This window comes from Melozone crissalis, unplaced genomic scaffold, assembly GCF_028551555.1.
Source record: "Melozone crissalis strain CALT ecotype California unplaced genomic scaffold, PUWL_Pcris_2 ptg000016l_1, whole genome shotgun sequence".
NCBI classification, from domain to species: domain Eukaryota; kingdom Metazoa; phylum Chordata; class Aves; order Passeriformes; family Passerellidae; genus Melozone; species Melozone crissalis.
This window is the reverse complement of record NW_026535794.1, coordinates 49,242,103-49,266,484: the sequence shown is the minus strand read 5'-3', so window position 1 is coordinate 49,266,484 and position 24,382 is coordinate 49,242,103. Positions and strand designations below refer to the sequence as shown.

The window sequence follows — 24,382 nt, the reverse complement described above, 5'->3', positions numbered from 1 at the left end:
TTGTGCTGCATACAAGCTGGCTTTGAAAACAAACCCCAGGCAATTTCAGGGTGTGGTGACTGTGGGGATCACTCAAAGGAAAACAGCCTGACCTTATCCCACCTGGTGCTGGGATGCAGGGGGAGAAGGACCAGTCCTTGAAACTCATTTGTCAGTGAAGCATTTCCTGCTGGGGCTCATCTCCTCTCCTCCTTCCCATGGCACAGCCATTTCCCACACTGTGGTTTACCAAGAAGCAAAAATGGCCCTTCCTTTTCCAGCCAGACTTCAGTAGAGGGTTCCATACAGTGTGAAAATGGTTAAAACTGTTGTGCCGAATATCTGGGACTTCTCCTTGCACACACAGACTTTGTGGGTTTCTTCTAGGGTTTACAGTTCAGCTCCAGCAGCCTAGTTACCCTCTTTCTTCCTTGATTTCTTAGGTAGCCCACCACTGCCTGCCCTCCTGCTCCTCACAGCTGGTAGGAGAACCAAGAAATGTTAGCAGTTGAGAACAATGGCACTTAGACCTGGGGTGAGGACACCCAATTTTAGGATGGTGGGTCCACAAAAGCTGTGCAGAAAGCCTTGTTTTGGCCACCTGCTCGATGAACCCATGTGCAGTATCTAACTGGAAATCCTTGAGAGCCAGTCTCACAGGGTTCTTTGTGCAGGAACGACAGCTATCATTTTCGTGCTTCATTTGTTTAAGTGAACATTCATTATTCTCAGCTGACAGTTACTTAATGGCAGTTTTTAACAGCTCAACTTATATAACCCTCCTGGTTTTCTTTCTGCTCAGCAAAACAGAATTCTTCCATTTAGAGATGACAGACGAAGTAAATCAATTGAAGAGAGAGAAGAGGAGTATCAGAGAGTGAGGGAGAGAATATTTGCACAAGATGTGAGTAGTTATTTTAATTGCCTCTTTAGTGCCATACCTTCGCCGGTAGTCAGACAGTTTTGCCCCCCTCCTACAACAACACTGCAGCTGGGCTTGCCCTGTGGGGCTGGAGGTGACAGGGAAAGCAGATTGGCTCAGAGGGTCTCGGAGGAGCTTTAGAGGTGTGGAGGTTGGCTGCTGCAGGGTGAGGTGATGAGAGTTGCAGGGAGAAGGGTAGAGGAGAGATCAGGCCCAGCATGTTGTCTGGGGAGTGCCTGTCCTGTTTCTTTGAATGTTCATGTTCACCTGGCCTAGGTTTATTTCCTTTTTCCTTCTGCTAGCCAAAGAGCAGTGATTTAAGTGGACACTCTCAATAATTTCAAATGGCTGTGTTATTTTATATTTCTTTCAAAGTGGATCAAATCTTTATAAGTGTCCTTCTGCAGAGACTCCCCATGGGTTTTGGTTTTTTGGGCCAATGCTGTAACATCAAGACACTGAGAGCAAAAAAAAGGGCAGAGGTAATCATGGAGTTGCATCATTTTTCTGAAATGACTGATTAAAGAACTGTGCTTCTACCATCAGAAGGAGTCAGTCATGCTGTTGATGATTATATTCTGAAAGGAATAAAATGAAGAAGACATTAAAATTCTTGCCCTTACCAAAAAATCAGAACTTGCAAGACAAGGTATATTGCTAAGGAAAATACTTAAATCTGAAACATCTGTGAGCAATATCTGATGTTCCTGAAAAAAAAAATCACAATCTGCTATAATACTGTAATGATGAGGTAATAAAAGAAAAAAAAAAAAGAAAAAAGTCAGCATTTTAATGCTTTATTTCATATCTCAGTGGGAGTTCTGCCATTTAGGAGAAATATGGGAATAAATCCAATTAAAACTATTTTTGAAAATCATATTGGGCAGTGTCCTTTTAAATTAAAGCTGTTCATATGTTGCAGGGCTAATAGTACTGCTAGGAATTGCACATGTCCAAGCTGGGTTATTTTGGCAGAATACACTGTATAGTTTTAAGGTATGTGTTGTCTCACTTGCTTCTTAGTAAATAGCTAGCTACATCTAAATATTTTTAGCTTCACTTTTCCCTGGCTGAGATGATTCCAGTAAAAGCAGAGGCCCTTCAGTTTCTGTTTTGCTTTCAGCATGTTGGCCTGGATATAAATACTGTCCCAGGCTACACATGGTGGAATTGCCAAGTTGTTCAAGAGCTGCAAAAGCCACTTTGCAACAAGTTTCTTATATGAAATATAGGAGGTTTTGACACATTACAAAAGAGCTTGTGCAAAACCAAAAAAATCTTTGGGTTTTGATGCAGAATTCAGATGAGGCAAAATGCTAAAAATTACCAAATGGGAAGTTATTTCCAAAATAGTCCAATTTCTATCACAAGCTGCAGCTGGAAGTGCCTGTTTGGGAAAGAGGTGGCTGGAAAAGTGTGCTGAAAGTGGCTCCATAGTGTATTGCTGCTCTTACCTTTAGATATTTCCGTTCTAAAAACAGGCAAGTGGAGAGCATTTGAATTGCCCACAGCAGGAGGCTGTTGTGGTTCATTGGGTTGGCATTTTCAAGTGGCAGGACCTAAGTAAAAGTGTGCTTTTTGGCAGACATTTTAATTGGGAATTGGGAGGGAGCGTTTTTAAAGATCAGCAATGTTAGATATCTCTCCCTCTCTCTCTCATATCCACTCCTTTGCTCTCTCTCTCACAGCTATTACAGGTGTTAGTGAGCATCATAGTGCAGTGAATTTCAGCAAGCTGTATGTTTAATGTCAAAGGCAAATCTGTGTTTTATCTGAGCTTTTTTGGGTGGAGCATTCCTTGCCAGATACAAGGTGTTTTTAGGATGATGTCAGTGTTTGTGGTGGTGGACAATGTATTTTTTCAATTTTAGGAAAGAGAGAAATGGCTTCCTGTTATAGATAGTCACTTACTGCATGTAAGACTGTGAAGTTTTAAGGCCCTCTGCAGTCATTAATTAATCCAATTCTCCCCAGGTTTGTGTGAGGTAGGTACCTAAGCCTTGTTACTCTGCAAATTACAGATACAGAGAGTCAAAGATGGATTACTCATGTGGTATTTTTATTACCTCGGTACTGTTTACACTGTTGTAGTCAAGCCTTTATGAATGCCTTGCTTGTGAATCTTAGCAAATGGATCACATATACATCTCTTCTAGTTAGAATATGCATGAAGAGAGCTTGCATGGGAGGTTTTCAAAGCACAGCCGTGAAGATCAAGAGTACTGCTATAACTTGTTGCATCCAGCAGCACCCCCCCCCTAAAGATGTTTGAGACACCCAAACCCTTTAGATAACAGCCCAAGAGTCAAAACTTTAAATGAAATGTATAAGGAAAAGGCAGTCTGGTTGCAGGGGCAAAAAATTCCATGCATGTTTTGAGTGCTGTGAAAAATGTCTTAACCCGAACCCCACATAACCATATAAAGCCTGTCTTCCTTTGGTCTTGCAGCACTCTAGTGCACCAAATCTCTTTACTTCCAAATGGGAAGGTTTTAACAAAATAAGTATGTTCATGAGTAATGCCATTGCTATGATAGTCCTTATGATGATTACTCTAGTATTAGTCAGTTTAAATTATACTTTCTGGCAAGTTTTCCATCTGCTGTGTTGGCTATCACAAATTTTGACAAGGAGAGCTGGAAGCTTTAATGACTTCTGTCTCAGCAAGATTGAGAAGCATGTTAGTTTGATAATTTAGTAAAAGGATTGGTGAAGAAATAAATAGCTAAAAACATGATCATTCCAGCTCTCTGAAACAACAACTGCAAAGTGCGCCTCAAATTTTTCAGGCTGCTAAAAAATGTTTAAAAAGCACGGTTTGAGCTCTGTTATGCTCAAAACTATTTTCAATGGGTTTTTTTAATTACAAAACTTACTTTATTGGAAACTTAGTTTTAAAACAAAGTGTGAATTTTACAGCCACACACACTGGAGCAGAGGACCTGCACTGTCTGAGTCTTGCAGAGAAGTTCCTTGTCTGAACTGCTTTAGTTGTGTTTGGGAAGTTGAAGAGTTATTGTCCAAGAAGAACGAAGAACAACATACAGGAATAAAAAAACATTATTTCCCTGTATGTAGAGAATCCCAAATGCTTGCATAAATAATACATGATGTTTGGCTTTGAAGCATGCAGAAAATTGACTGTAAAGACCAGCAATCAAATTACATGGGGGAAATTTCATCCTTCAAGGTTAGTGCAATGTATAACCTCATGAGCCAGAGTCACGCTAGGACCATTCAGTGCTCATAAATGCATTCTCTGGGAATCATTCTAATTCACTAAAAAAATGTAGATGTTTTCTTACTTACACAAATGCTAGAATTGCCCATGATACACATGGAACTTATTAAAGGAAATACACCATGCTCTTTATTTTCTGTTGTCAGCTGTAGTGGCTGTTTTTCACCAAGGAGTGTATTCTAAAGAACCAGATCCTTTAGGTACAGTTGGTCACAATTCCTCTACTTAAGAAAACTCAGAGGATCTTTTTCAGTCTCTGATGAAAGAGAGGAACAAAAGAAATACCTGTAGACCTGGCTTCAGCCTGTTTTACCCCTCTAGTGTGAAAAGATTAGGAAGAAGAGGGCTTAAAATTAATAAAAACAAATCAAAGGCACACCTCATTCTGGCCACCGTAAACCTGTAGGTACTAAAACTCCTGTACTGGTGTACAGAGACTTTCTTTGTGGCTGAGGATGAAATAGCAAGCATTAGTTGGAAGCCTGAGATCTATCACATCTTGTTAACTGACATCAAAATTATTACCTGATAGTACCCATTGCAGGATATTGCTGCATGTTAATAGTTATCTCTGTTTGCTAATGTAATTAAAAACAAGAGCAGCAGCTCCCAGTGTATCTAGTACACTGGCAGAAGTGATGCACATTTTCCAGTTGAGACTTTAAAGGTTCTTGGAAATCGGAAAAGTGAAATACTCAGTTCATAAATAACAATCAGTCATACAGAGCATCCTAATGGAAATCTTGCACGCAGAGATCTCCAAGGACACTAACTTGTAGATAATCTTACATAATTTTTTTATCTGATAGGTTTGTTGCCCGTCTGTTTAAAGGGTAAACAAGAGTCAAGTGTTCTAAGGATTTTTTTGACAACATCTGTGCTGGGTATTTAAGCTTTCCTGGTGCTTTAAGTGCAATACATCAGGAAGGTGAGTCCTGACCTTGTAGCAGCTAAATTTCTATCCAGAGCTGCTTAGCCACTTGATTTTTAACAGTAAGAATAAAATAATACAAAAGTGCCTGTCTTCTCTGCCTCTCAGCCTCACACCTGTATTGAAGAATAATTTCCAGGGATTGGAAATGTAGTTGGCACAGTGTGGCACTGTGCTAACATCATCAACCAAGAAGACAAATTGAGTTATTGTGGACTCTGTTTAAAGTCTGTAATACACTTGATAGCGGTTCCCATCAAGACACTGAGAAGGAAGCAGACCTTTCAGCTTGCTTGATAAAATATAAATCCCAGATATTTATTCTGCTTTTTGCCCCAGTCTCTTAAAAATCTTTAATAAAATAAAATAAATACAGACAATTGCATTACAGGCCCCTTTGCTTTTGTAACTTGGTGGGTACACAGGCCAGTATTCTGGTCTGAGCCAAGGTTTTTCTGTAAGAATAGCTGTAATCCTGTGCTTTGGAATGTGACTGCACAGAAGTCAATGCACAGATGTCCATCATGAAGCTCGAGATGATGACCCCACAGCTGAGGTTGTACAAGCCCGTGAGGTGATTTTGGTGTGCTTTTCTGGGGCTTTTTGCTTCAGCATAGTTAGACAGTGCTGAATTCTGCACGTTTTTAAATGAAACCTGGTACCTGAGTAAGATATGTAAAATGAGAGAAGACACAGTGTTGTAGTTGTACAAAGGATCCCACCGGTTTTAGGTGAAGCAGTTTGTATCTTCTCTTAGCCTGAGGTGAAAGCCTAGGTCTGCTGTAGCTGGTGGGAATCTGATTGCTAGCAATGGAGAACTTGTTTCTGATCTCCTGAGGCTTCATGCTAAGGAGAAACAGATTGCCCCTGATGCAGCCCAGTGCCTTGCAAATTTAGCAGGAGTGCAGGGTGGGAGCTCACTTGAGAAGCCCACAGAACTGTCAAATGTTCCCTAGTGTGGATTCTGAGTGGGTGAATTACACTGTAATGAGAAATTGTAGTGCCATCTGAGGGATGTCTTCCTTTTGTAGATTGATGGGGCAGCACAAGCTGTGGTGTCAAGGAAAAATTTCGTCCCGGCATCAGCTGGAGCATTAAGAATGAGCAGGGTGTTGCTTGTGGTGTTGGCCAAGACTCTTTTGAGTGGGTCATTAGCTCACCCTTTATAAAGCACAGACATCCAAAATCTGTGCACTAACATTCCATATTGTTAGAATTTGACACAATTAATGATGGCATTTTATGGTTCTTTGGGCTGAGTCCTATTGCTACAGAACTAATGGCCATAATCTCTGGTGTTGTCCTTCCTTTACCTGCCTTTTGTTTAAATTCAGTGCAAATGCTGACTATTCTTTCTTCTGCACCTCATCAAGATATAATCCAGTGACAGCTACGAGGCTTTTTGTGTAGTGAACATGAAATAGGAGGGAAATGAAAAAATCAAAGAGGGAGAATTATTCATGGGAAATTGAGCACAGCTTCATTTCTCTGCATAAAAAATTAAGTAATTCTGAAAGAGATATACACTTGTCCATAGGATTTATTTCTTCTGAGCCCTTCACCTTTTTTGGGATCTAAGTGCTCCAGCAGAGAGCCTTCTTGCTATGATTGTTGTTAATATTATCATTAAGAAGGTTATTATCATTTTATATCTTAGTGTTCCCTCTCCAGCCGTAAAATGTGAAGTCACACACTATTTCTAAGTACTGCAGTATCTTCTCTCCCTTTGAGGAACTTAGTAAATTCTGCATGCTTTCCTTCTGTTTGTCCTTCCTACCTAGAACTCTATGCCATCCTGCAGTTTTTATTTTGAGGTGGTAGGCCAGACCAGTGGAACCTTATATTGTGCAGGAAAAACATTTTTTTCCCTTCAGATTGCCAGTGTTTTGCACATAGTGCCTTCTTCAGATCTCTTAACTGAGAAGTTTCAGTTTGTTCCCAAACTGAGACACCTTATTGGCAATGTGTTGTAATGCATGGAATTTATTTTTCTGGCCTGACCTTATTCTTGACCTTTTTTCCCCTCTGTCTTCTGCAAATGCAAATGATGCATGAATTGAAATCCCCCTAAGCCTGAGCAGGGGAGGTAATTCTAAAATCAAGGAAGAAATTGGAACAGCAGAGCATATCTAGAACGTCTGATACAATGCCTTTTTTATTTTTCAGTCAGTTTGCTCCCAGGAAAACCTTTTTGTGGAAAACAGGTAAAAAATAGCTTTATTTTGTGTGTGTGTGCTAAACTTAGCTGTTTCTCTTATTGTCTATCTGTAGTTCTATAGTTATTTTCCCTAATGCGAAGACTGTTGAGCAGATTTGCAGTCTGTATTATCTGCATTGGTTTTGTGCTTTAAGGGGGATGATGGAGCTTGCCTTGCACTATGGTATCTGAGGAGATAAAGTATTACTGCTGCTTTCCTGAGGCTTTTGCATTTCAGTTTAAAAAGCAGATTGTGGGAGAGAGGGTGGGGGAGGCACCTAAGCTTTCATTTCAAGTGACCATTCTGTCTCTGGAGTGCTCTTAGTATTTAACTTATTGATCTTTAAAAAGCACTCTAGCAGTAGCTGGATGACAGCATTTATGAAACACCAGGCTTGGGTGTCTGTTGTTTAACCTGCTCTCCCGTGGGACTGAGCAGCAGCATTGGCATCACTTGTTGCTTGTGAAGGCTCACAAGTTCCTGCTTTATTGCTGCAGTGTAGTAGTGAGTTGGTGATATTTGAGCTCACTGTTACTTTGCATTACTGCATGATAGTCCTTGTGAATGTTATTTTTGTTACCCACTCAAACCAAAAGGGAAGAGTAAACTGTGTTTGAAATGTTGAATATGAAATGTTGGCTCCATAACAGCCGTAAAGTAGCTTAACTGTGTTGAAAATCTTAAAAATTGTGCATCTTTATGGCAGATAAGGATTTTAACCAAAAGTGGGGAATTTAATTGGTGAGTGTTTGAGCAGTGCTGACCCAAGTCTGTCCTGCACAGGTTTAAAAACTGTTTATCACCCACCCTTGAATAAGTGGGGGCTCTCTCTCACAGTATTTTATTTTCTGTCCATCCTGACATCTGTCAGATGCATTTATGGGTGAAGCTGTTCCCATAGAAAATGACTCCACAGTAATGGTACAAACCAGCTTTTCCAATGGACACTTCTGGAAGTGGAATGAGGGAAGGCCCTCAGGAGATCATGGCCACTGTCATCTAACCACCTCATGTTCTGAGGGCCAAGGGTATTTCCTCAGCTGCTGCTTCTGTGTCGTGACAATGGAGATACGTTTTATCAAAACAAATCAAAATTCCAACAGAGGAACCCGTAAAGCCAAAAGCAGATGCTCCCAGAAACCTGTTTTTTCCTCTCAGGGGAGATTGGGGCAACAAAGATGACACAGTTGCTCACACTTCCAAGTCAGCATGGAAAGCACTCAGAGGCTACACTGCCAAGGGTAGGGTGGGTACCTTTATGGGATAAACCATGGACTCCATGGCCCGGCCTCCCCTGGTTTATGCATCCAGTCCCATGCCTGTGTGCCAGAGAATGTGGTCAGCTCTGGTATTTACACGTGGTTTGCTGTCCTTGAACCTGGGAGCTGACTGACCAGCCCAGTGTGAGGATGCACACCCAAGTGGGGACCACTGAAAGGCCAGGTTGGGAATTGCACAGCCTGCACTGTTGCTGTCCTGAGGGAGACTTCAGCTGCCTTCTTTTCTTGCTGCATTCCCTGCAGCCTTTGATCAGGTGAAGCACTTAAACTTAGCACTGTACACATGAGCAATCCTGTTGATTGGCTGTGTTGGAAGTTAGGTGTGTGTTTAAGTGCTTTGCCTTTCTTTTTTGTCAGAGGATCTGAGCCTTTCTCTGAGCTGCAAAGACTTCCAAGCGACTTAGCAAGTACTTAAAATTACATATGCAGTATTTTGCTGGCTTGCATTTTTTTATGTTCTTATTAAGTGATATTTTTATGAATTTTCCTTTGGATGGAATGGTTCCTTAGCTTCTGAGAATTACCTTTCTCGGTAACAGGAAATGCTAAATTGGCCCTCAGCCTCGCTAGATGATATTTTTTATGTTCAGTTGACTGTGTACAGCTAAGGGAGAGGGAGGAGGGGACATTTTTAGCCTTGGTTCTTTAAACTGAATCTAGCACAAGTTGGAAAGGGTATCTAGTAATCAAATAAAACTTTACAGATCGGATAAATTTGAATTACCATGTTTTTTAGCATAATCTTTCTTTTCATTTTTCAGTAGGCTGTTGGAAGACAGTAGCATATGCAATGATATGCATAAGAAGAGACAGCTGTTTAGGTTTGTATGAATTTTATTTAATGTTTATTTCCCAGTGTATCCCACTTGTGATTCTGCCTGTGTCCTTGCCAAGGCACACCTTGGCACGTGTGGGTATGTCAGTTTGCTGGTTGGGTGGGAGCATGGAGAGCAAAGTCCTGCCCCACTCTTCCCATGATCTTTGAATGAGAAGGTAACAATAGGACACTTTTCTTTGGGTCTCTGCCTCAGGAACCACATGAGATTTTCAGCTGCCTGGCTGTTCAGACTGTGACTATTAGGGAGAGACTGGAGAGGCTCCATATTTCCTGGAGCATATATGACAAGCACGTTTCATAGACTGGTGCCCAGACTGACCTTTTTTCCTTTTGTTGGTTTGTTAAAAGCTGAAGTAAAAGTGCATTGAGGCAAAAATGATTGAAGCTCTCTTATCTGAAGTATCTGTTTTGAAACTTTTTTCTGTTAACTTTGTCTTCTCAACTCCAATTCCTTCCACACATTCAGATGCATTCCATATCCCAAAGAGCATCCCAGGCCAACAGGAAAGCATTAAAATTCAGTCCCTATTTTCATGGATAGCATTTCTACCAATTGACACACTGAATCAGTGGAAGTCTGAATCTGGTAGTGACAGTGTTCTTCTGAGAGTTTTAGAAAGGTTGTCTTCACCCACCATGAGCTCTCACACGTTCAATTCACATCAACCAAGCTCCTTTAAGAGTCAGTCCGCTGCCACAAGTCTTAAGCAGAGGAGGCAGAAGGAATGGATGCTTTCAGAAGTGTGCCCTTCCTCTATTAAGGCACATGGACAGCAAGGCAGATATTCACTAGATGTCTGTGTGCATTGGGGTTTGCATATGTCACTTCAAACCTATATCATTTATATTACATAATTTTTCGCTGTGAGGAGAAATGGATGTGTGAGGAGAAAATTTGATGTGTGGTTGCTGAGTCTGCATGCCATCACAGCAGCCACAGAGGAGATGGAGAGATTGCACTAGATAAGGAGCAGTGCTGGAGCATCTGCTTCTGTGCCCCATGACCACAGGCAGCAGGCACAAAAAAGCTTCCTCCTTGCTTTGGGTTAGCCTTGATGACCTGAGAGTCTTGGATTGGGCATGCAGGACTTAGGAGGTGTCTGCACACACGCTCTTAATAGCTAATGTCTGAGTTTGGGGAGCTAAAAGAGATTTTTTTGTAACCCAAAGCCACAGATAATGGGGATACAATAGCATTCTGTTTCTCTCCCTCCTTTTCTCTAGCATATAAATGGAGGGGAATTGTTAATTTCTAAGCACAAGAGTACAAAAGTGTCTGTAAATAATATACTTCGGGGTTTTTTCCTTTCTGATTAAATCTTAAAGGATTATTTATTTTTAAAATCCTTTCCCCTTTTTTGTGTTGTTGCTTCTGTGCTGTTTCTCTTGATGCTTTCCCCCTTTGTGGGTCTAGCAAAGGTCAACAGGTTTATACTGCTGATCACATCTGAGAGAGGCTCTGTTACAGGCGAGGAATGCAACAGCCTGATCCCATCTTTGACATGCTGCCTCCTTCATGTCCCAAGTGACACAGCTCAGCAGGTTCTCCAAATAAAAAGCAGGAGCCAAGTCCACAAGGAAAAAGGGGACCAAAAAAAAATTAAATAGATACAGTCCCATCCTTTTAATCTGTAGAAAGAGTTTTGAGCCTGCAAGCTATTATGCTGTTATATATGACAGAGGAGTGGAAAATGTCTATTAAAACCCTTCCAAATACAGTGTTATGAGCACCACTTGGGATAACAGTCATGGTGCACTAAGCCGTGGTAGGCATTTTGGTTCTATCATTTTAGCAGCACAGTGCAAGTAGTTTACCATAAATAAGCCAAATTCTGATCACAGGATTTACTGTGTTATTACTCACAGTACACTGGGTGCTCTGCAACTCTTCAAGGACAGGCAGCATCTACCCAGGAAATTTCATTATTATTCTGTGCAGAGGGGAAACAAAGTAAACTGACTTGTGGGTCTCTAAGTGAAGCACTAACAGTGAAGAGATTGGGGTCACACTGGGAGGACACATGTTTAGGAAAGGCTTTGGGTGAGCTCACAAAGCTGATAATGGCTGGGGGCAAGCTCCCATGGAAATAAGGTAGAGTGCAGGTGAAGTTGATGACAAAAACATCACAGTGGATGGACAGCAAAGTGAGACGTGGTAAGGGGCTTGCTGAGGGAAGAGAATACTCAATGGGCACAGAAATGCTGCATCAGTGCTGCATAAGACTGCTGTGTCAGCCCCATCTGGTAAAGTGCTCTTTGGAGACATCCAAAAGGGGAGGGTGGTAAGTGCTATGCATGTTAAAAGGTTATAGCAGTGTTTACGTGCTGAAGGCAGATAAGTCTAGGGGTCAAATTGCATTTCAGACCTGCTTTTGTGAAGGCAGAGTATCTCCTTTTTCATTATTTGGGTTGCTGCAGGGTACCTGAAGATAGACTTTGCCTTGACATGGTTTTATTTGTGTATAAATCTTTGTTTCATGATATCTGCAGGGGCAACAGAGACAGCATTGGGAAGACATCTGGCAGTCGACAGAGCAGTACAGAGAACGAATTGAAGTGGGCAGACCACCAGAGGCCATGGAGCAGCACAGACTCGGACAGCTCAAACCGAAATTTGAAGCCAGCCATAACAAAGACAGCCAGTTTTGGTGGGATAACCGTCCTGACAAGAGGAGATAGCTCATCAAGCAACAGAAGTACCGGCAAACTGTCTAAAACAGGTAGCTAGTACTGTATTGGATTCACAGTGCTTCTTGCTGTGTGGTGATAAATATCTGTGCTGGTGCTTGTCTGAGTATGGTCTGTCACACAATGGTTTGGGTTGGAAGGGACCTTCAGAGACCAGGTAGTCTGACCCTCATGGTTGGTTCCGTAGATGGAAAAATACATAAAAAGTTGTGTTTCCTGTACAAAGGAGATGTCTGTGTCCCTTTGTGGATGCTAGTATGTGGGTGCCTGCTCCTGAATTTTTAGGAATCAAGAAAAAATGCAGTGCGTGAGGTTTGCAAATCATAGGAGAGGTAGGCTTTCCCTGGGGTATAATGTGTATACACCATACACACGTGCTGCACTTGTAGCCTGGAAAGGTGGTTCTCCTTTAAGAGAAAGCACAGATTTTACCTTTTTATTAATATTTATGAGTTGTGAATAATTAAATGTCATATATCTGAGGAGAAATAGAAGAACATTTTGTTGTCATTCCTAAAGTGCACCCCATCTGTATTTTAGAGTACAACTTCTGCCTTGGTGGTGCTACTTGAGGCCATGGTGGACTCACAGAGGTCCCACAATCTCTCCATTTTCTTCTTTAGTTCCCATTAAACAAAAACATCCTTTAAGGGGACTATGAATCTGGTGGGAATTCTGGATTTATTTGCATTAACTTTACGAGTACATTAACATATAAGTGAATCACAGGGTCTGGATCTAAGTAATTTCAAGCTATGCCATTAAGCTATTCTATTATACTTTAGGTTGAAAGTGCATAATAAATAATGAGGCCATCAGATGATTCCATCAGATTGGTTCATTTGATACCTATAGTACAGGACAAATGGTAATCAATATGTAGCACTTAGTGCTCTTTCAGCTTGAGAGTGTTTTATGGATGATGCTTAATTTACACCCAGTTTATCAAACCTGACTTGGTCAAATTTCACTCCTATCCCCCAAATCTTACAGTAGCTTTTGTGTGGTTCAGGATGCTGGGGAATGGAGTTTTTAGAATAAATAAATAAAGCCATTGACATATTAATTATATTTTAGATCTCTGGATGTTGAACATAGTTTAAAATTTTAGTCAGTCATAAAGTAACTTGAGTTGAAAAGACCTTTAAGGTCATCAAGTCCAACCATTAGCATAACATGGTCAAGTGCGCCCCTAAATCATGCTCCCAAGGGTCACACTTAACATGTGTTTTAACTACCTCCAGGGATGGTGACTCAGCCACTTCCCTGGACAGTCTGTTAGAATGCTTGACAATTTTTTCAGTGAAAAAACTTTTTCCTGGTATCCAGTATAAACATCCCCTCTAGAAACTTGAGGCCATTGCCTCTCATCCTGTCACTTGTTCCCTGGAAGAAGAGAACAACCCCCACCTTGCTACAACCTCTTTAACCTCTTTTAAGGTAGTTGTAGAGAGCAAAAAGAACTCTGAGCCAGTTCTCTCAGCCACTTCTCATCAGACTTGTGCTCCAGACCCATCACCAGCTCCATTGCCCTTCTCTGGACGCGCTCCAAGCACCTCAGTGTCCTTCTTGTACTGAGGATCTAGAACTGGACACAGGATTTGAGGGGCAGCCTCACCAGTGAGGAGTGCAGAGGGCAGAGGACAATCACTGCCCTGGTCCTGCTGGCCACACCATTGCTGATACAGATCAGGATGTCATTGGCCTTCTTGGTGACTATGCTGGCCCATATCCAGCTGGCTGACTAACACCTTCAGGTCATTTTCCACTGGCCATTCTTTCCCAAGCCTGTAGCACTCCATGGGGTTGTTGTGACCCAAGGGCAGGATCTGGCACTTTGTCTCATTGAATGACAAAATTAGCCTCAACCCGTTGCTCCAGCTTGCTCAGATCCTTCTGTAAAACCGTCTTACCTCCAGCAGATCAACACTCTCTCCCAGCTTGGTATATTCTGCCTGAATATACCTGCCAGATTTCCTGAGAGGATGCATTTGATCCTTTTGTCCAGATTATGGATAAAGACATTAAACAGCACCAGCCCTAGGGAATTCCACTTGTGATCAGCTTCCAGCTATGTGTAACTCCATTCACCACCACACTGGACCTGGCCATCAGTCAGGGGTAACTGTACACCCATCCTGGCAGTGAGCAGCTTGATTTTCCAGGAGAGTGCTGTGAAAAACAGTGTTGAAAAATGGCTTTTCTGAGGTCCAGGTAGACAACAACCATAGCCTTTCCCTCATCTACTAAGTGGGTCACCTTGTCATAGGAGATTGGGTTGGTTAAGTAGGACCTGCCTTTCATAAATTCATGCTGGCTGGGCCCTGTTGCTTGATTGTCGTGTACATGCCACATAATGGCACTGAAGAGGATCTGCTCTGTAAGTTTTCTTACACCAAATTCAGACTGATGGGCCTTAAGTTCCCCACATGCTCCTTGTGGCTTTTCTTGTGAGTGGGTGTCACATTTTCTAGCTTCCACTTAGCTGGGAGATGCCACTGGGACTGCTGATAGATGATGAAAAGTGACTCAGTGAGCACTTCCATCCTTTCCCTCGGAACCCTTGGTGGATCCCATCTGACCTCACGGACTTGTGTGGGTCTAAGTGGTGCAGCACATCACTACCTTTGTCCTTGCATTTTAGGGGCTTTGTTCTGCTCCCTGTCTCTGTCTTCTGGCTCTGGGTACTCAGAGAACAGGTCTGGATATTACAGACTGAGGCAAAGAAGGCATTAAGTACCTTAGCCTTTTTCTTAATCTTTGTGACTGTTTCCCCCTCCAACCAGTAAAGGATGGAGATCATAGTTAGCCTTCCTTTTGTTGCGAATATGTTTATAAAAACATTTCTTGTTTTCTTTTACAGCAGTAGCCAGATTAATTTCTAGCTGAGCTTTGGCCTTTCTAATTTTCTTCCTTCATAGTCATTTTTTATCCTGAGCCAGGGTGGCTGTGTTCCATGCTAGGTTGTCTTTTAGCACATGGTTACAACCTGCTCCTGTGCTGTTAAGACATCCTTCTTGCAGAATGTACCATCTTCCTGTACCTTTTGTCCTTCAGGACTTCTTCCCACGGCCAAAATCTCCCTCTGAAAGTCCAAGGTAGCCAATCTGCAGACCCCTCTCCCTACTTCTCTGAGAATTGAAAACTGTCTGTTTTGTAATCACTGTGCCAAATAAAACCTCCAGCCATCACATCATCCAAAAGTCCTTTGTTCACAAAAACGGGCCCAGTGGGGCACCTTCCCTAGCTGTGTCCCTCACCAGCTGTGCCTGGAAGTCATCTTCCACACACTCCAGGAACTTCTTAGACTGTTTCCTCACTGCAGTGTCCTATTTCCAGAAGTTATCTGGTAAGTCAAAGTCATGTGCAAGAACAAGGGCCAGAGATTGTGAGACTTCTCCCATCTGCTTATAGAATATTACATCTGCTTCTTCATCTTGCTTGGGTGGTCTATAACAACCTCCCACCCTGACACCTGCTTTGTTGGCCTTTTCTCTGATTTCTACCCATAAACACTCAACCGTTTCATCACTGCTGTCAAGCTCTAGACAATCAAAACACTCTCTTAACATACAAGGTATATCTCACCATCTATATCTCACCATCTATCCTTCCTTGTGTATGCCTTCAGAGGCATTTCCAGCCATCTATTGCAGCCCTCCCCTTGTGGGAGTCATCCCATCCTGTGATGGCAGCTGTGTCACAGCTATCCTGCAGTGCAGGTACTTCCACCTCCTCCTCTTTTGTTACCCATGCTGTGTACATTGCTGTAAATGCCCTTAAATTGAGTTACTGATCCTGCCCCCTTTTTGTGGGAAGAAGCTGTAACTCCTGGTGATCATTCTCAAGCACTTCTTTCATTTCTAACACATCAGTAACCTTTGTGTCTTCATTGCCACATGCATCTCCATCCCCTTCCTCCACTGGGATGTCAGAACAAAGAACCTCACTAACAACCATCCTTTAAACACTGGCATGCTGCTTAACATCCCTTTTGCTTTTAAAATCTAATTTAGGACCTGATAACTCCTCAGCAAAGATACTTTCCCCCCTTTTGACAGACACGTGTAACCTGTCTGTCTAGGCTTGGTGTTCTATAAACCAACCTGTGGTTAAAACCCCAAAGGTTCTGTCAATGACAGCATGCTCAGAGTCTGTTCTTAATCTGCTGTCTCTTCCTTCCTCAGTCCCTGCAGCTGGAAGGGCAGAGGAGAGCACTGCTTTTTCTCCTGATCCCTTAACCAACCATCCCAAGGCCTTGAAGTCTCTTGATTGCCCACAGACTTCTTCTTGGGACTTCATTGCTGCCTAACTGAAAAATCAGTAATGAAGTGAGAGCTGTATCAGAGTGAAAAGTTTTATTTTCACATCTTTAACTCTGGCACCGAGGAGGCAGAGGACAATCCCAAGAAGGGAGTCTAATCAGCATATTGGGTGTTCTGTTCCCTCCAGAAGCGAATCTCCCATGACCCATCCTTTTTTCTATATGGAAGCAATTTCGATGCAGGGAGCAATCTGAATTAACCTCCAGCCAAGTGAACCACCATCCTTGCTGCTGTTTGGTTCCACTTGCAGAGCCTCACATCTGTTGTCCCAGGGCCCCTGAGACAGTGAGATAATAACACAGGAGACCTGCCTGCTGTGCTGGGCAGGAGCTTGTTGCCCCCTGTCTCTTCATCCCTGTGTTCAGCCAGATGGAGAGATGACAGGATCCTTCCTGTCATATGTTCTGTCTGCCTATGGGATGTGCCCCTGGAAGGCAAGGTGCAATTTCAGTGTGTATGTAGTTCTGAAACTACACTCCAGTGTATTTTTTATTTGAATATATACTAAACAGCCCATACAGTGGGGCTTGAGTTATGGAATAGAGTAAGGTTTCACTTCCAGATTTCTTTGCCACCCATGAATATTTGAATAGCATCAAAACTTAATTTGTTGTGCAAGAATTAAGGAGGAGGCACAAGATCCTGCTATACTTTTTTTTTTTAAATCATGCTACCTTAAGTAAAGTGTAGGTAAATGTATTTCTCCGCAACATTGTGTTGCAGAGGTGCAGAGCATTTAAAATGATGTCAGGGAAATCCAGTTTGGAGGAGACATCTAATTGCAAGGGCAATATTTTTAAGAAGTCATTTTAGTGTTAAAAACAAGCATAGTATAAAGGATGCGCTCAGGAAATGTATTAAAGAAGAGACTTGTGAAGCATGCCAATACTTGTAAATGCATCTGCACCCTGTAGACGCCAAACCCCAAATTGCTTTCAAATGAAAGCTCTTATAATACATTTTTAAAACATCAGTGATATTAAAATTCCATGTTCTTTTTTAAATGCTTTGACTTTTCTAAGGGATGCATTTAGACTGGAAAGCTAGCCCAGGCACAAAAAGAATAAAAGAGAAGCAAGATAAAAGGAAGAAGTGGGGAAGAGGAGTAAGGCTGGATATCAAAACAAAACTTCAAAGCCAGGACACAAAGTCAAACAGTCAGCCTGAAAAAAGTCATAAGAACTACTATCCTAATCACTATTTCTGTCCTTCTCTCTGAAATGCTATTGAATGGCATTAAAGCAGAAAAAATAACAATTCAAAAAACAATAGGGAAATATGTCTTGGTAAAATGTTTCCCCTTCACCAAAAAATGCTAAGTGCATTCATAAAGTATTCAATGTGCTGTTTGCATTTTCTAAGGTAGGTACCAAGTCATACTTAATAGTGAATGTTTTGCATATATCTTCATTACTTTCTACTTTTGCCATAGGCAGCCCTGGCGTTCTGTAGTTCAGTAAGCATTTAAAGGTTGATCATGTTTTTATTTTGGGTGATTTTGTTTTGTTTTGGTTTTTTTTCCCTTGTGTTCACTACAGTAGTTGAAATGGAATTGCAGAGGTGTTGCTACCGGCATTAGACATGCTGCCCTGGTAGCATGCCAGAGTCTGCTAGGCACCAATTCTGTCCCAGTTCTCCTACAGAAAGACTTTTCTCTGAAGAGCTTTATGGTTCACAGTAATAAATTTAAAATATTTTTGTCTTGCATAAAATTTGTATTGAATCAGTGTGAAATCATTAGTTGGTCAAAATGTTCTTCATTGGCTAAATGATGGAAAATATTTATGGTCTCTTCAAATGTGAAAATTATTCTCTATATATATATATATGGCAGTCATCCAGAAGCATTGTTAAACACTCTTCCTGAGCATAGGAGTAGTAAAATTTTCAGGATTTTTACAGAAGGCTTACAGCTGCCTTCAACAGGGTACACAGTGATGCAGTATTAACATTGTAGCCTTTCTGGATCGCTTTTCATATTGTCACCAAAATTAAATGTTCTGCCCCTAACCTGTGATAAATCAGTAATTAATGGTACACAGCAAACAAGCAGGAGCTGAAGCTCAGAAAGATGTTAGCTTCCCCTTAGGCTCACAGAGAGATCACAGAACATGCTGTTCTCTGCTGTAGAGTCCAGTAGTGTCAATTAGTCTTAGACTTTATTGTTTTCAGCTGCACAGGAATTGGAGCTTAGCTAAGGAATTATGTTACTTCATTTTTGCAAACTTCACAAAAGCGGCTGTTTGAAAACCATTACATGGTTGTCTTATTGGTTCTGATGGTTATTTTCATGCACCTGTTGATTGTTTAGAAAACCCTGTTCTACTGAAAAGCACAGATTGTACAATGCAAATAAAATTTCTTTCTCTGTTGTTCTGTAGGTACAAAGAGATGTTCTAAGCTATAATTCAGTATCAAATGGGGAGCTAATAATTTAACAAATTTCAATTGGATTGCCTTCCTACTATTTAGGACATCATGCAAAATGTCCTAAATAATAGGAAGGAAATCCAATTGAAATTTGTTTAGCTTTCTAGTAATACAGTAAACTTTCCAGGGTTGTCTGGGAGTGGTAAGTGAAATGGTTGTCACTGTAGGGGCACAATGATGTACATGTTCAGCCTGTAACACCCAAAAAGACAAAATCTAGCCTATCAACTACCATGTTATTGTCACTGACACATTGCAACAGGTTTTAACATCATGAGAAAATATGCGTTTCACATAAATGTTCTATGTGTATCTACATCTCTAGTTAGATAATTGTTGGGAGGCTTAAAAGTTGTAGCTATTGCACCTTTAGCTTCTCTTAATGCATTTTCCATTCAGTGGAATGCACATCTGTCAGATTGTATTTCTTTCCCCCTTAGTTGCAAAAAGCTGGTTGCATTGGGGGTATTAGCTGTGTTGATACAGATCTGTAGGATCATTAGCTTCCTTGGCAGGGCTCCAAGTAATCTGAGACCCAGTCTAATCTCTCCTGTTAGGTGCTCATTGCTACTCCTGTTGGGAAACGCATTTCAATACATTACTGCAAGCATTTTAATACCTTAACCTTCCTTTTTGCTGGTTTGTTTGGTTGGTTTGTTGTTTAGGTTTTGGGGTTTCTTAAATAAAGTGGCCTGTATATTATATTTTTCCTCTTGAGTTTTGGAACTGGATTTTTCCTTCTTTATAATTTACTTGAATTAGGCATTAGCCTGATGAATCTTGTAAGTCCAGCAGAAACTTTCAGAATATTGATGTATGGGCAGTAGGTCACGAGCCAACTGCTTCCAGTCATAATCTTCCCCACTGACAGTGCTGAAGCATCAGTTTTATTTTTAGAAGTGCAGCTTAGAGAGAAATAGTCATGTTCACATGAGCACGTGCCATTTCATTAAAAGATCACAAAATATATTGTTGCATAGAGAAAGGCAAGTGACTTAAAGAAGTAGCAAATAAATATTTCTAATCCAGGAATCTATATCCAAGACAAAAATACTTCCAGTCTTCCATTCCACTGCTTCCTCTAGAGCATCATCATTTTCACCATCCTGAAAATGATGATGGTCTAGAGTAAGCAGTGATAGTGGATAGATTTGAGAGTGTAGTTGATAAGAAAGGAGAAATTTGCCTTGGACTTGAAAGTTGAGATGAGCAGAGATGTTCAAAGTCATCAGATACTGAATGCTGATCCAAGGAATATGGAGCAGGACATGTTGCATCGCTCACTTTTGCTTAGAGTATTGGAAAATTAATGGTATTTCCATGCTCTCCCTCTGCAAACCCTCTAAGCTATTAAACATTTTTGGTGGTTTTTCTGTCTCTTTTTCTTTACAGCTCTTTGAACTTCTGTATCTCTCAGAATATTTAAAAAATATATTAATGGGAAGTGATGAGAATGTGAAGGTTATTATTATCTCAACTGTGAAGCAGCAAGAAAATTATAGAATAATCTAGAAGAACTATCCATCATTACATGCTGAAAAAAGAGGTTAGATTGTGTAATGGGGGCAAAAATCTCATTTAGTCCAAGTTCCTTTCAGAAGTCTTTTGCAAGACATCTTTTAATATGAATCTGAATAAAGTCAGATAGTTTATTTTTCCCCCTTTTTACACTACTGAATTAATTATAAAGTGATTTCCCATTCCAAATTCAGGCAGCATGAAAACAGCTAATCAGAGCTACAAAGACAAGATTAATTGGTGTTAATTTCCAAATATTAGTGTTGGAATATACTTGGCTTAATAGGTCTAGACTTAAAATGATAGGAAATAAGTTACAATAATGGATCTAAATAAAGTAGATCATTCTTATACGGTATAAATGGGGGGAAAATTGATACAGCAGTAATTTCTGGATTTTTTTTCTTTTTTAAATTCAGAAAGTTCTTGACATGGTTTTGTAACTTATTTGTGTTATTCAAAATCACTAACTTGATCTGCTGACATGGGAGAGCAGATCTTGCATCTTCTAAGGCAGACATTTCAAAGCTATCAGCTTGACCAACGTGTGGGGGTAGCCTCAAAGTGTTTTCCACTGCTTCCATGGCATGTGATGAGTACACCTGAATTCATTGCAGTCCTCTGGCTTTTATCATTCAGAAGCTGGTGTAGATCAATACATAATTCTGCCATAAGAACAGCAGAAAGGGAGGAAAGAAAAAACCAAAACAATTGAATGTCCGAGCTGCAATCTTCTTTTGTGCCGATAGCGTTTCATTGGAATGGCGCAAAAAGCGGAGAGAGTCTGAACTCAGGCTTGGCACTACTCACACACACACTCAGAAAATAATGAGAGGTTTAAGAAATCTCATCACCACTACCATCTCCAGGCAGCTTCCTGACCCGGTGAATTCAAAAGGTGAAGGAAAAGAGGAGAAAGTAAAGAGAGAACTCAACGAAACAGCATGAAGTGTGTGTAGGAAGGCCAGGGAAATACAGCAAAGGACCTTGTAACTGATGTGGAAGGAAAATTGAACTCCAGCAGTTGCATTTGCAGCTGCAAGGAAGATGCCAAATACTACTTGCAACTTGATAAGGATGGCCTCCAGGAATAACTGCAATTTGTAGAAACACAGGAATCTGAAATGAAATAAAACTATTTCTTTAGGAAGAATATTTCTAAATTTCTAACCTCAGTCTGCAAGGAAAGGAAAAATATAGCAACTAATACAACTTTGATGTTTTATTGAAAGACTTATTTAATGAAAAGAAAAAATTCTTTGGAAATCTCTATTACTTTCTTGATTAAATACCAGAGAAGCAGATGTAGGGTCCTACTTATGGCAAATAGTGCACTGCTCATAGAGAGGACTGTGTCTGTAGTGATTGCTGTATGAACCCAAAGTTTGAAGAAGATGGATAAAAAAATGTGCGTTACATAGCAACCTGCCGTAATCTGTGGAAAAATTCTCTGTTAAGTAACAGGATGGTGGTGTGATTTATTCAGAAGAAACCTCTTATGCTCTCATTTCTCTAAATATGAGAAAATAAATGAATTTCAAGGGCATTTGACTGAAAATGAATTTGAACCTCTAAGCAGTCCACTACAGGGTCCACTTGAAGTATCCCATATCTGAAAGGATATAATTTGCCTCAAAGAGGTTTGATAAACTGAAGTCTGAATTCTGTCCTTGCTTTTAGCCAGTACCTGCAGATGAACACTGTGGAGGTTAGATGCATAGACAGCAGGCTCAAGTAAAATGAAAGAAGTTGCAGTTAAAACATACTTTGCTCTGTGGAGCAAGCATCCATAGCATCCTGCTTTAGGGAAGCTGATTCTCTGAGCCTTATGCTCTCAGAAATTCTTGTCCTTTTTTTCTGTGAAGCAAATTATAATCTAATCAGGTAGTATCTCAGAAGTCTGAATATTATTTTTGGGGGTTAAAACAATGTGTCTTCCCATTCTTCCAGGCACAAATGTGCTTTAGCACAGTTGATTTATCTTGATTGTTCAGTTTTAATAGGTTTGATGCTGAAATACTAAAGTGGCAAAAGTCTTAGGTAGTATCTTAGGTAGCTTTAAGTTAATATGGATATTACACAGCTGCCTTGTGACTGGACTGATAACTCAGTTGCTGTTGCTTTGCAGAGAGTGTTAGGTGGTTGTTTTTTTTTTTGTGTGTTCCATTTTTGTTTGGTTTTTTTTTTTCCATTTATAAACACTGTGTTTAGTTTTTATGCCTTATGAACTGATATCTTGGTATTATAGGTATGCTGAGGATTTTGTGTTCCTCTTTGGTAAATCTGTTTATTGGCTGGAGGGAAGCTGATGTTGCATGAGGAAAGTGGGTTTTTGAATTGTGAAAATTACCACTGGGTACTTGGTTCAGTAGGAGGTGAAAATCCTGTTCCTACCAGCTGGGCATGGAGTGGTGCATGCCTTTGCAGTCTGTGAAGCTGTCCTTGTATGTGCCCTATCTGGTGGGGACTGGTGTCCCTTATAACCCCCCATTCCTGCTGTGCTTGTGTCTCTCTGTTAGGCTCAGAGTCTTCCAGCAGTGCTGGCTCCTCAGGATCCCTGTCACGAATACATCAGCCTCTCCAAAGTGCATCTCTCGTCCCTGGGGTGACAGCCAATTCTTCAGGCAGCGTGTCCTACCCTGAGAACGGGATGAGTGGCCAGGTGGCCCCCAGCAACACCAGCTATATCATTCTTCCACTTGAAGCTGCAGGGATCCCTCCTGGCAGCATCCTTCTCAACCCGCACACAGGTCAGTACAGCTCCCTCGTGCCTGATTCTGCCCTTTGGGGTTTCTGATGTCAGCTCATGAATCGGCAGGTTTCTTGTTTCCAGACATGTTTTTCTGGAGGCACTTTATGAGCAAATATACATTGAAATGATGTTTGGCAAATTGTTGTTTTCAAATGTGCAGGCAAAGCTAGATTTTATTTCTGAGGCTGTTGTGGCATAGCTGGTGGCAAATGATGCAAAACACTCTTGCTCCATCCCAGACAGGATATTCATCATTCAGCTGTCCTGGTGCTCCCTGGCTCTCAGTGAATCCTCTAAGATCCCGTTAGCATCAATAAGGACAGATGCTCTTCTATATCAAGCATTCTGAGATATGGTGCAACCAAAACATAAAGTCACACTCTTAGAGACTGTGCTTAACAGCAGCACTTCAAAAGGCTTAAAGGCTGCATTTGAATCTGCACTTCAGAATTAATTTTATGTGAGCTATATGATTAGCAATTGTATTTAAATTGTGAAGTTTGTGATAAGACAAAGGTGTAACTCTTAAATTCCTGATAGTTTTCATCACTGCAGCTCATAAACGAGGCACTTGCAAGCACCAAAGTGCTGCGGGCACTTCAGAAACTCTTCAGTTTGAACTTGAGTGCTTGATGAAAGCTTAAGGCAATTTGTTACCTCCTTGGTCTGGATGAAGTCTGGATCATGTTATGCTATTACTCCTCACCATATTGTACTATCAGTGTTAAGAAGGTTCAGGGAGTTTGAGGGTGTGGTGCTTCCTTGGTAATTTAGACTCTTCCAGTGACCATGGCTAGCCGTGCTGTCAGCCTTAGCTGAGTTATGCTGGTTTTAAGACAAGAAAGCCTGTAGTGAAATGTAGCTTCCATTATACTGAGAGCTGAGGGTTAAACTCCGAAATATTTTTTTTAGGTCCTTAAAAGAACATTCAGGAGCTTTTTCTTGGGGGATTTTTGTTTATAACTTGTATTTTATGTGTATTACATCCATGTGTTCCACTATTTTGGTGGAAATGTCTAAAGCTTATTTGTGTGTCCACTACTAAGAATCATTCTTTTTGCCATAGTTCAGTCAAGAAAGTTGCAGCCTTTAAGGAGAATACAGCCTTGGTAAACTCTTCAGCCAGTCTTATCACAGATATTTATAGGTGGTAATATCTGGGGCTGATCAATATGTATCAGCATATTTAAAATCAAGGAGGAGTTCTTGTTTGTTTAGATTTGAATGTTGTAAGTTTGATAAGTTTTGTCCAGAGAGGTGACTTAGTAACTTGCACAACC

At 40.9% G+C, this 24,382-nt stretch overlaps 1 protein-coding gene across 20 annotated transcripts in view; it reads left to right on the top strand.

Moving 5' to 3' along the window:
* Nucleotides 1-24,382, top strand: part of ARPP21 (cAMP regulated phosphoprotein 21) — a 142,793-nt gene that overhangs the window by 66,451 nt on the left and 51,960 nt on the right. For 8 of the 20 annotated variants that reach the window (XM_054273294.1, XM_054273296.1, XM_054273290.1 and 5 more), the window contains 5 exons: nucleotides 782-883; nucleotides 7,240-7,277; nucleotides 9,313-9,372; nucleotides 11,880-12,112; nucleotides 22,870-23,100. In XM_054273294.1, coding sequence (XP_054129269.1) covers nucleotides 782-883; nucleotides 7,240-7,277; nucleotides 9,313-9,372; nucleotides 11,880-12,112; nucleotides 22,870-23,100 — 664 coding nt within the window. The remainder of the gene's footprint in view (nucleotides 1-781; nucleotides 884-7,239; nucleotides 7,278-9,312; nucleotides 9,373-11,879; nucleotides 12,113-22,869; nucleotides 23,101-24,382) is intronic. The other 12 variants (XM_054273298.1, XM_054273302.1, XM_054273299.1 and 9 more) reach the window with 8 other exon arrangements.